The 13,214-nt window shown below is 45.3% G+C and overlaps 1 protein-coding gene across 1 annotated transcript in view; it reads right to left on the reverse strand.

Moving 5' to 3' along the window:
- The window catches only part of LOC128739455 (uncharacterized), a 203,793-nt gene that overhangs the window by 36,626 nt on the left and 153,953 nt on the right, over window positions 1-13,214 (reverse strand). Inside the window, exon 10 of the mRNA XM_053834941.1 lies at window positions 1,551-1,765. Coding sequence (XP_053690916.1) covers window positions 1,551-1,765 — 215 coding nt within the window. The remainder of the gene's footprint in view (window positions 1-1,550; window positions 1,766-13,214) is intronic.

Consider the following 13,214-nt stretch of genomic DNA (forward strand, 5'->3'; position numbering starts at 1 on the left):
CAAGCACAGCGTGGACAACAAATTCTCCTCTTCCGGTCCGCACAATGTTATCCTCTGGCCGTCCGTCCTGTGGCACTGTGTTGCGTTCCAGCGTCATTTGAATCCCCATGAATAATGAGTGCGGTGAGGTAGCATGACACCGCTACGTTACGGTTCCTCTCGCAGGGTGTTGGACCGACCTAGATGCGGCTGTCGCTTTCGCAGTCTCTGCGCTGGGCTGGCTGGACCGACCCACCCGAAGGATTCTTCTCTGGATATGTTTCGTATAAAATGTCATGAATAAATAAATGCTGATGGCAAGACCTACGCGCCAGGGAGCGCCCTTCCGCTTCGGCTCTGCAGCGCGACACGACAGACTGCCTGTCGCAATCAAACAGTGCGAACGCTCAGCTCACTGTGTCGTCATCATCGCCACCACACCGGCACCGGGATGAAATGTGCACTGGCCTCTCGTAAGGATTGCCATTATTATAATAGACCGTCAGATGGGAAATTTTTGGAATGACTGAAGCAACAGCACATGACACTCGACTTTGAGCCGGAATCGTGGTGAACGTCAAACTGGAGGGATTGGTGCCGTACAATGTTCCCGTACGTCCAGTAATCCTCTTCGAATCCACACCTGAAGTTACGTCAGGCGACGATAACTTCATTACGACGACTATTCCGCAACATCTGCGCAGTTGTTGGTGATGACGATGATGAGTCCCAGTTCTTCGCAGCTGTTCTTCACACGGTCTATCACGGTCGTAAAAACTGGGCCAGCACCTATCCAACTCACCGCCCTGCGCTACCGCTCTTGATAGATGGGAACTCGTTTGATGTGATGTAATCCTCCGCGGTTTCCGCCATCCTGCACGACGACAATCCGTGGCTAATGTGGGAGTAGAGACTGATACATATCGTTCGTCCGAGGACGGCACCGACGGCAACGCCAACGACGACGACGATGATGAAAATGATAATAATGACGCTACCTCCTAACAAAATAGAGGATAATTATTCGCTTCCGACCGTGTGAATTGCATACCGGCAGCAGTAAAATTTCCCAGATTTTCCCGTTCCGAGCGAAGGCGCAATCCAGCCAGGACTGACATATTAGGCAATCTGCTCCAGCAGCAAGCAGTCGGAATTTCGATGTAAATCAAGCCTCACCGACCGGAACGAATTCCTTCCTGGCTGACTTGTCGGATAGGGCTGGATGATCAATTGGGTCACAAATTGACTACACTGACGGAAACTGCCGGGAATTGCCGGGAGTGTAAATTAAGCTACGAACTGACGATGACGGAACGGAACGGATCGCTTGTGACAGACGTCAGCTCACTGATTCGGATGTTGCCCCGGATGCTCGAAAGGATTGAACGTAGAATCGATTTGGCTTAATCTGTTTTCGATGTCAATTTTGAGGATTTCCACTTTTGGGATTTGGGATTTGGAATTTGAAGAGTCGAACATTCGAAGTTTTGAAATTTAGTTTTCTTCTGTTCTGCTTGAAGTTTGTTTTCAATCGCTTCAAAAAATAGGGTAAAATTAAGTTCATTACTTACACTTTCGCTGATTGGTTTAAAACGGAAGATGCTCTTCGCCTGCTCGCTGCTAACGTGAGTGGACGGGATGTCCAAAGTCTCCGATACCGATGTGTTGTGCTTCCACACGAAGGCCACATCCGTCGGGTTGGCCTCCAGTTCGCAGGAAATCTTCGCTTGCTCGTACCGACCGACGTTGTAGGTCGTAACCAGACCCGGACGGCAGACAGGTGCAACTGAAAATCAAAAACAAAAACAAAAACATCGATATATTTCTCATTTCGCCATTAACCACACCGGGAAATTGAAAGGGCAACCCACACCCACCGATAACTGCCTTCACGAATCGTTTTCAATCCGCGATAATCGAGTGAGCCAATTAGCATGTAAATTAAAATGCTATTTTCGTAGCCGGAAAAATGCGACCAGCCAGCCGGCATTCAACGGCAAACCGGCAGCTGACAGCGACTGCGGAGCAACAAACGCGACCGATCCGCAACCTGTCAAGTTGCCAAAAACAGCGAAATAATGCCACATCCCATGAATATTATCACCACTCGTTGATTGTTTGCGATGCTGCTGCGGGACGGCACAGAGGAGCGTGAACGAAGCAAGAACCGAGGAGGAAGCCGGAAATGGTAAAAACCAACTTTCACATGACATTTTTCCGGAGTTTTTCTCCAACCGGCAAACCTCGGCCGACCGATCCGTAGGGAACTGAACTTTTCCGCCAGTGAGTGTTCAGAGACAGAGGGGAAAGAGTGAAAGCGTAAAATATAACAGCAACCGGCTAATCCGGAACCAATAATGCTTTCCTAGGAATTCGAAATAAATCGAAGAACACCAAGAAATTCCGATGGAATCTGCCGATATTAGGCATTGGGAAAACAATGTTAAAAATATTCCGCTCAAAGCTGCCAAAATGCCTACCGCCTAATTGGCCTCTGACTACGGCTTTTTTTTTTGTGGTTACATAAAAAAGGATATATATTTTTTCTCGGTGCTGCCAGCCAAGACAATGTGAGAGGAGACGGAAAAAAGAAAAATAATCCGCCCGACAAAGTACCGCAAAACAGGAAAAGTTGGAATAGACGGCCCGTCAGAGCGATAACGCAGTGATTGTTTTTGTCGTGCTTGAAAAAGCACACACACAAAGACGCAACGCAACGCCGCGTCGCACCGCTGCTCTGGCTGCTGTCGGAAGGAATCTCACCGAAGATTCCTCATTTTCCTCCTGGGACCAGCAGGAATGGCTCGCCGAAATTTACGAGTGCCTGACTGCGACACTTTATGGACGAATAACTTTCTATACTTTCGCGTCATCGTCTGCGTCTTTTGGCAGGCTGCTGGCTGGCTGCTGCGACGGCGATCAAAAGTTCGGCTAATTAAGAGTAAAATCATGTCAGGGTCAGAAAGTTTCTCCTTGTGCTCCACTAGTAAGCAAGGAAGCAAGCGGGCGGGTGCTATTTTGAGGCCGTGGAAATGAAGCCGAAGACATCGCGCGTATTCACGGTCAAATCATTGCCAGGCGCGTGAACATGGTGACGGATCACAATTTTGTTCCAACGACGATGACGGCGCGGCGGCGCTAAAATTTCTACAAGATTTAAACATTATTGCAAGCTCAGAATTGGCAAAGTTTTGAAGTCTATTGTGGGCTGTAGCCGGCGGAATCGTTGGCCCCCTGACTGCGGGCAGACACCATTTTGAGCTGATATTGGGTCATAAATCGAGCATTGCTCTTTCACTGTGATGATGTCTTGAAAGCTTGCAGTCTTGCAGCTAAAATTTAAATTTTACGATTGAAATAAAATTTGTTTTGCCAGAAAATATGTCTTGTTTTGCGAAAATTATTTTGAAATATCTCGAAAGTTGAGAAAATTTTACACTGAAAATTGCCATTAAATCCCCTTCTTCATGAAGTTTAGCACCTTTCAGAAACAAAAAGCTTTGAAATAAGTGTTTCTCAAGGTGTTTTTATCAAATTTCTCTAAAAAAAAGTTTGATATACTTGATTTTTTTTACTTAAGTACTAATTTGAAGCTCTGGCACTGTTCTACAATTCGTTCTTTCTGCACGAATTTATACCTAGCGCATAGCACACTAGATCTCCGCGTGCGACGCTCCATCATCCCTTGAAATATATGTACTAAGCCACATACATGTGTACATTTGTACTCGCGTATTGGAGATTGAGTTTGGATTGGAGTTTGGATTGGAGATTGGAGTGTAGTTAGTAATCCTAGTCTTACTGTCAAGGATCCGTTGGACTATGCAGTCAGCGCCGTAGCGTTCCACGCTAGCCCTTGGGGGCGCCAAAAAGGGTCTGCATTTCAGTAAACCATTAGCAAAAACTAAAAGCTGGACTGAGCTTTATTTTCATGCCACGTTATCAGTTGATTTTCATGCAGCAACTATGGCGAAAACAGTCAAACAATTACGCTCGATGCTTTGTTCGTACTGCTAGCTCCACCCCACAGCGAAGAAATTGGACATGGTGGGTACTTCGTATTCGCTGAATGGGGCCAACCTGGCAAATTATAACATCCTTCCCCGCGAGAAAGGCGACAATGCTGCGCGATCGTAACGTGCAGCAGATACTGAAGATGAAAACCGAGAGCAAGGTGGTCTCATCGTTCCGTGCCTTGAGCTGGGAGGTAAGAGCAACCGGCTAAACGGTGAAGAAGTACTGGGCCAAAATGGACATTTTTATGCGGAAGCATCAGTCGATGCTGGCTGTGTCGGATAGCATGCAATCGCTCAGCGATCGGCTGAAGGTACTGGTGCAAACATCTTTCCGGCTAAGTACTGTTGCGGTCATAATGGACGACGAAAATTACTTAACGCTGGGCGGCAGCGACTGGCATAGGACCGATTACTTTACGTCCCCAACCAACAAGATAAGCGATGACGTCAAGTATATCCCCCAAAAAAGATCCTTCTATGGCGATCAGCGAGAAGAGAATGTTCTAGTCGCGGTTATTTCGTTCGGGGTTTACGGTGAACGAGAAGATATGGAGATACAGTACGAAGTACCTACCGGAAGTTGCCACCTTTATCAAGAAGTATAGCGCAAAGGACGCGCAAGTCTTTTGGTCGGCTCAGGCCCGTCATGTCAAGAGATCACTAGAGGAGATGAACTGGCTGAAGATAAACGTTGTACTGACGATCACCAATTCTCCCAACGTTTCCCAACTGCTACTAATAAAAAATTTTTAGGCGAAGCTCCAACGGAGTTTTGCTGAGTTTTTTAAGTGTGAAGGTTTTGGGACGTTATCGATCGCTCGTCTACAAAGCCGGTTTTAACCTTCCTTTACTCGCGCCAACTTTTGTAACACGGATACTCGCGCGTTGTATTTTGTACAACACTTTTTATCTCGGAATATCTCGGAATCCTGGCTATTTAGAAAGTTACTGTCTTCAGCAAAGTTAATCAGTAGGTTAAGACCTATCGTTTGGGGGATAAAATTTTATAAGTTTGTCACCGGGTGGCGCCAAAACCCGCGTTAAATTGTACATCTTACAATTGCGGCCATATACAAGTTGCTGCATTCAGAAAGATCCTTTTATCGTTCCTAAATGATGTTGCATTCTATTGATTAATTTTTTTTTCTAGTAGTTATCATGTTTTCTTAGATATTTTTCACATAAATCATCTCATCACATGATACCATTTCTGCAGGTGGCAGAAAGTGGGGCATCTGTGGTTAGAAAGTAGGGCTGATGTGGTGTTTTGATTTACTTGGGCAGGATGGTCAGAAAGTTTTTTGCACAGTGATACATAGTGTGAAAATTGGATACTTCATCAGCCTAGCATTTTTGGTCCACTAAAACATTTTCTGAAAACAGGATCATACAAATAAACAGATTCCGTAGATAAAACACATTCAGAAAACTAGCCCATACACTAGCGCCGTGAAGTCACGAAATTATGAACTTTTGCACACCTGCGGAATGACCATGAACTGCTAAATAACTTTGCTGTATATAGAAGCCATTTTCCCTTTTGAAAAAATAAGAGAAAATTAAGAGAGAAGTACGGACCAAGTGCGGTACCCCTCACACGCCGCTTGCATCGTTTCTGCGATTTCGGTTCAAGCTCATCTATTTTGCAGAACAGTTTAAAGCATTAATGTATTAAATAATTATGTCATTTTGTTCATAATAAGTTTATTGAAGAATACATTTTGGTTTGACATCGATCTGTTACTTTAAAACAAAATGGCATCCAAAAATCTACAAGTGTTGTACAAAATACAACAGTGCGAGTAACGGAAGGTTAACTTTTCACGAATCAACTAGCTCGCGGTGTTAGACAACGAAAGATGATCTGATAAAACACATTATAGGCAAAGACGAGGTTACCCTTCATGTATATTGGGCATATTACTCCCTCCTTCCACTACTCCTTCGGCAGCTGTTCTGTTCCCCAGATCTTTGCCAGTTGTCTTGTAGTTCCTGAGCTGTTTGATGGTTTCAATCATTCCACCTATCGTGGGGCTCGGCACTTCCCCATCATCTGCCGTACTGATGTAATCATTAACGCTGCTGTCTTGGATTCTGTCTCTGCGCTCATTTGGGTGCTCATTGTAATGCTGCTTCCACATTTCGATCACCTCACATTCATCCGACATTTTAGGGCTTGTGGCCTAAAGCCTCGGGTATGAAATGGAGAGAGTTACCTGGAAGGAGCGTCAAACATAGCTCTGGCTCTGTCAAGCTACCACCTGGCGCCTCCACGCAGATCTAAGTCCATTTGATGACGGTCGATGGCCTTACCCGGAAATGCTTCATGTACTTACTGAAGCAGCTAAGCTAGGAAGTGCAAACTAGAGCGCCTGTTCTCCAGGTGAGGGGCGGCTCACACAGTGTGTGTCTCGTAACGGGCGGCTGAATATGAAATGCTGTATCCCGTAAGCTATACCTAAGATGGCGGATCCATCAGCGGGATGTAGGTATCGCGACCCCGGTGAGGTAGTATACCGAAAACTCAATTATCACGAACAACGAACAAAGAAATTCAGGACGGAACAATCGGTATAGGACACGACAAGGGACAAGAAAATGATGAAGGGATAACGATTGGAAACTTGGTACCTGGAAAGTCCGAACTCTCCATGAACCGGCACGGGCTGGCTTGCTTGCTCGAGATGGAGTGGAGATCGCTGCTATTCAGGAAGTTAGGTTGGCCAAATTCCAGAGAAAGGGAGTTCCGTGCAGTACTATTGCAGGCACTTCTTTCAAGTAGCACATCTACTACAGTGGCGGTAAGAAAGCAGAACGTGGAGTCGGTTTCGTAGTGTTGGGAAAACAAAAGCAACGAGTTATCCGATGGAGGCCCGTAGATGACCGCCCAAGTAGCACACTAAAGGTCCATTTAGTTGATGCAACTGAATTACGACTGAAATTAGTCATATTTCGGTTACCACAACAACTTTGTAACAACCGTGCTAGTAGGGCGTATATGCGTGTTAAGGATTAAGGCAAATTCTTCAACTATAGCCTAATCAACTTATACGCACCGACAAATGATAAATCCGATGATGCTAAAGACGAGTTTTACGACAGGCTTGAGAGGACCTATGGAGAGTGCCCAAAACACGACGTGAAAATCATCATCGGGGATGCAATCGCGCAGGTCGGGAGGGAGGAATTCTTCCGTCCAGTTATTGGAAGACATAGCCTGCGTCTGTTGACCAATGATAACGGTCTGAGGCTCATAAATTTTGCCGCGGCCAGAGGGATGGCCATCTGTAGCACCTACTTTCCACGTTTGAATATTCGGAAACACACCTGAAGGCATCCAAATGGAGACTCTAGCTCTCAGATCGATCATGTCTTGATTGACGGTCGACACTTTTCGGATGTTATCGATGTACGGTCTTTTCGTGGACCTTCAGCGGTTAACGGCAGACGGCGTAGCAGTGGAGTACGCCAGGAAGCTTGAGCAGCGAATCGCAGAACAGCAGGTAGAAGAAGAAGATATAAATGGGCTGTAGTGAAACATCCATGGTGCCTTCCAAACAGCAGTGAGAGAGGTGGTAGGCTCGACGCGTGGAAGACAGCGTAACAGCTGGTTCGATGCCGAATGTCAGAGAGTGACAGATGAAAAGAACCAGGCCAGGAGTCGCATGATCACTGCGGCCACGCGTCAAAACAGAGAGAGAGATACAGAGAAACTAGAGCTGCGGAAAAAAGAATCTATCGTCTAAAGAAACGCGAGTACGAGGAGCACGTGCTCGCCGGCGCAGAGGAGCGATACGCCAGCAACGACACACGGAGTTTCTATAAAACGGTGAGATGCAGGAATTTTGCCATACCTGTGATGTGCAATGATAGTGCTGGCAACCTGCTTACCGACAAAACGGCGGTAGCAGCCAGGTGGAAGGACCACTTTCAGACACTATTGAATGGAGAGGTAAATGCGGAGATCAGCAGGGACAGGATAGAAATTGTAAGCGATGGTCAAGCTGTGGAGCCACCAACACAGGAGGAGGTTAAGAAGGCAATCAGTGAGCTGAAAAACGGTAAGGCTGCTGGGAAGGACGGTATCCCGGCTGAACTTCTAAAAGCGAGGAGCGAGCGGCTGTACGAAGCAATCAACCGGATCATTGTCAGGATCTGGGACGAAGAACAAACGCCGGAGGAGTGGTTGGATGGCTTCATTTGCCCAATTTTCAAAAAAGGACATCGAATGAAGTGTAAAAACTATCGAGGAATTACATTGCTCAATTCTGCCTACAAGGTGCTTTCCCGTATCCTGTTCTGCACACTAAGACCGTTAGCGGAGTCCTTCGTCGGCGAGTACCAACATGGTTTTCGTGAGGGTCGCTTCACGACGGATCAGACCCTGCTAGACAAGTTCCGGGAGTACAACTTGCAGACACACCATCTGTTTGTGGACTTTAAAGCGGCGTACGATTCAGTTAAACGAAATGAGCTTTGGCAGATAATGAACATGATGGTGGAACATGAACATGAACATGAACATGGAACATGAGAACATGGTTTTCCGACGAAACTAGTTACGCTGATTCGTGCGACGCTGGACGGATTCAAATCATACGTTAGAATAGCGGGTGAAACCTCAGCTGCTTTCGTGACGTTGGATGGACTGAAGCAAGGGGATGTACTCTCTAACCTGCTATTCAACATTGCCTTGGAAGGTGCATTACGAAGGGCAAACGTGGAAAGAAATGGAACTATCATCACGAAATCTCACAAGCTTCTTGGTTTTGCGGATGACGTCGATATCATCGGAATCAACCGTAGAGCAGTGGAAGAGGCCTTCAGGCCCTTTAAAAGGGAAGCTGCGAGATTGGGACTTACCATTAATACCGCCAAAACGAAGTACATGGTTGCTGGTAGGGAACGTGGGAGCCCGAGGTGGAGTTAGATGGGGAACGATATGAAGTAGTGAAGGAATTTATATACCTTGATACACTCGTGACATGTGACAACGATGTAAGCCGCGAAGTGAAACGACGAGTTGCAGCCGCGAATCGGGCTTTCTACGGATTACGTAGCCAGCTGAAGTCCCGTAGTTTGCAAATTCACACAAAACTGGCGCTCTACAGAACACTAATCCTCCCGGTGGCCCTTTACGGACACGAATCATGGACGCTAAAGGAAGCTGATCGGCGAGTGCTTGGGGTTTTTGAGCGTAACATTCTGCGATCTATACTTAGTGGCAAAATGGAAAATGGAGTGTGGCGCAGACGCATGAATCACGAGCTGTACCAAGTATACAAATATGCTGATATAGTGAAGGTAGTGCAATCCCAGCAAACATTTTCGTACGTATATCAAAGTAACAAATATGATATATGTACCGTTATATATCTAGAAAAATCGCATTCGATGCACGAAACCAGCATATGCGTACTGTTTTGGAGGCGATATACGTACTGCAAATTATATGAAAACAATTCACATTCATAAGTATTTGTATACGATGAAATCCGACTCAACATGATTAGTTCCATAATGCTATACAATTCTGTGACGAAAATCGTATGTGAATCAGTTACTATCATGTTGTACGAATAAATGTAAACTAGGATGCGTTTTATTAAGCTTTATGTACGATATCGAGTTTGTTTAGCGTTATTTAAGATGATTTTCACACATTATTATACGATTTGTGGTTTGCTGGGATGTGGCAGGCTGCGGTGGGCTGGACACGTGGCCAGAATGCCCGATGAAAGAGTAACCAAAACTATCAGCAGAGAACCAGGAAGAGGCCGTAAACTCCGAGGCAGACCCCGCACCTGGTCGGTGAGTGCTATCGAACACGATGCACGTTCAACTGGTGTTCGTTGGGATTGGAGAACGGCAGCCCAGGACCGACGGTACTGGAGGACCATAATTCGTTCGGCGCAGGATCGGTAACGGACCGTTGCCACTAAAGTAAGTAGGCATTAAGCCTTTGCGAGACACGTTCAGTTTTTATAGAATTTATGCGATCGTTCTTCAGATTTGGCATGCAATTTTTTTCTAATGAAGCCGAATTTACTTGATTTTAATTACCGCTAACTGACTGAGACTCGTCGGTACGCTCAGGTAGCCATTATTTGGTTTCAAAGCTGTTCCTGCTCCTCGAACTACTTCGATCTTCGGTTTATCTTTGGTGAATATTCCTTCAGCTACCTAAGTCACATCCCTACTAGCACAGTTTTTATAAACAAGTTGTGGTAACCGAATAAGGACTAATTTCAGTCATGAATAGGTTACAGCAACCAGACTCGGGATGTGGTTTGACAGGCCCTAAGATGTGTAACACAATGCCTTCGCAGTGTCCACTAGGTCTACTAATTCCACTGGCGTTACCGGTCCGTGAAGAAAATGATTCGGAGTAACTAATTCGTCTGCAGCTAATTTTTGCGGTACGTACATAAACGACCTGGAATTGACCATGTCCTCCGCTTCCACCAACGTACTCGGACAGTTTTCGATCGTCGTCTAACGCCTTTATCGAGCATCCTTCACGAACCTCACCATCCGTAGATTGAAGTGCCACGCAGTAATTATGCTCGCGATATTGGCTGTACAGTCATTTATGACTTTCTTAAGTTTGTTGTCGACACCTACGAAGCATGTCGCATTGTACGAGAAGATAGCCCGGGGTGCGCCTAGTTTACTGTTAAACTTTCATATCGCCAACAGAAGGATTTGCGTTGAGAAGCTAAGAACCACTATCATGCGCATGTACCGCCCATCTAGCCAAACATGTGAACCGTGACTTCTATTGGAGCTAGGTAATTGACAGCCATCGTGTTGAACGGCCGTTAATAAGGTGTAACGAGGTACGTCGGATATAGCGCTACCCAGGGAACATGCGGTTGGCCTCGTTGTGGCTTGCACTAGAATGTCTCTTAAGCTGGAAGTGCGAAGTTAGCAGACCATTGGTTGCACCATTCAGGTATTTACTGTATGTGCTTTTCGGGCAAGCTGATCGGGAATCTTTTATCAAACAGGATGTCCTTCGCCACGCTGTTAGCTGTCACTTTCACGGTGGCTCTCGTGAGACCCTACTATCTTTCGCTTGCGATTGTCGAAGTATCTGACAACGCATGCCGTCAGCTTCTGCAGTATTGCCCATCTATGACCACTACGGTACTACGCACGTCTTCTCGATCGGTATCTCCAGAGGGCCCCCATACTATAGGCTTCCGCTTGCTTATTTCTATTTCTGCTGCTGAGATAGGACCCAACTCCGCACCGTTCGTGTCCACAATACGCATAGGTCTCATCTGCGTCCCAAGAGTGGTCGCCATCAATTCCAGCTGCGGGATTGACTTGCGTTTGAAAAGTTTCATGTTTGACCAAGAGATGGCCAAAGTACATCAAACAATTCCGTTGATAACTATTCGCAGCTACCCAACGCAACCACATGGCAGTTCGCTGGCATCTGTAATAATATTAATCTAGGTCAATTCGATGGCTGACGATAAGCCATAACCTGGGTAATAAAGAGGATTACGAATATTCTCTACTTCCAGTAGTATAAGTATCCATCGTTATCGTCGAGGTACGGTGGTGGACTAACAAACCAGTCGTCGTATGTTCGAATCTCGACTGGGCTGGAGTCAGTAGGATCGTTGCACTAGCCCAGTAATTATCCCATACTCTAATAACTAGCTGCAAAGTCTGCGTCTATAAAAAAGAGTCAAGTCTTAGAGACGTTAGGGGCTTTTTGCTCCCATATATCCCAGTATCCGTCGTAAATTTTTTCATCCCAGTCACAGACACTGCGCCTTAAATGCTGCCCGTTGATCTTCTCATGTATAGTAAACGGAAAGAGATAATCCAGCGAATCGAATAAGCCGAATGTCGATTGGATGGAGAAGTTGGTTATGTGGTTGGTGGTTATGTCCCCGACGATGCGTCATTTCAGCTTGAACTTACATGGTGCTGATCCATGCGTGACACAGCTTATAACAAAAGCCGAGTTTCTTCCGATCTACGAACGACAGGTTTTTGAAGTTCTTGCAATACCACAACTAATGATCTGTACCCTAATACACGTCGCACGGCTTTAGGTTCCGCCTTTCACCGGATCTGGCTTGACTCTTAACTTCACTGTCATGACATGTCGTTGTATACCGCTCCCTTCTCTCTCAACTGGGTTTGGGACTTTCCGGTAGGCTTGAACTCCATGCCTGACATCCGTAGGCATGCGACACTATTTCGGAGAGGAATTCGGTGGACGTCCTGACTTTCTACATCTCTCGTTTAAAGTATATCCACCCACGCTTGGCATTGTCTGGGAGGCTGTACCGAACGAATGTGTCTTTCAGTGATTTCAACTTTTGTACTTGCTCCAAATGAATTATTCCGGAACACCATACAAAGCTGGTACAAAGCTGGTACACCATACAAAGCAAAGGTGAAGCTTACCTTAAAGTGAAGTTGGTTTAATTTTTACCGCAAATGTTGTTATTACGAATGGTTCGTGTTTGGTACCAGAACACATTCGTAGCACATTTTGCACCAGAACGTATTCGATGCACGGCTATTTTCTGACATCGTTATCGACGAGATCGGGCTGCGTACAATGTAAGAGAACGAGAAAATTTGCTTCTGCAATTAGGTATAACTACTCGTCATGGTTCTGTAGTTTATGGCGTCCTCGGATATTGTTATGATTCAGTCTTCGGAGAAAAAAGAGATTCCTGTATTTTTCCATATGGGTCGGTATTATACTATTTTTATCATGAACTTTAATAACATTCGTATAATGCACGAAGATGATACAAATACAGTTATATCTTCGTTTATGCGTACGAAGCATCCAGGATTTATTTTACGGATCTACTTCGTGGTAGAAAACAAAAAAAAAGCCGTAATTCAAACGTTCGTTATAAATCATGTTTTATTCTGTAATGTATGAGCGATTAGAATAGAATTGATGGATGTTGGATAAACTGATTTATTGAATGATATAGTGTCTTCAGCAATGTTTGTACTCAATAAGGTGAAGGTTCATTCAAATTTCAGATCTGCATATGGTGCATCGCAATGTACGAATGTCATATTTGTTTAATACCCTACCGAATGTGGTTCTGTTCAATCTCCATTTTTATAGTTGTTGCAACACTAAATAAATACGACGTGTTATTTACAGAACAAACCCAATATTTGACCGTGCCGCATCTTGAACATTGTGCTGTAACCAAAAATGAA

This window comes from Sabethes cyaneus, chromosome 3 (assembly GCF_943734655.1).
Source record: "Sabethes cyaneus chromosome 3, idSabCyanKW18_F2, whole genome shotgun sequence".
In the NCBI taxonomy this organism is placed as follows: Eukaryota; Metazoa; Arthropoda; class Insecta; order Diptera; family Culicidae; genus Sabethes; species Sabethes cyaneus.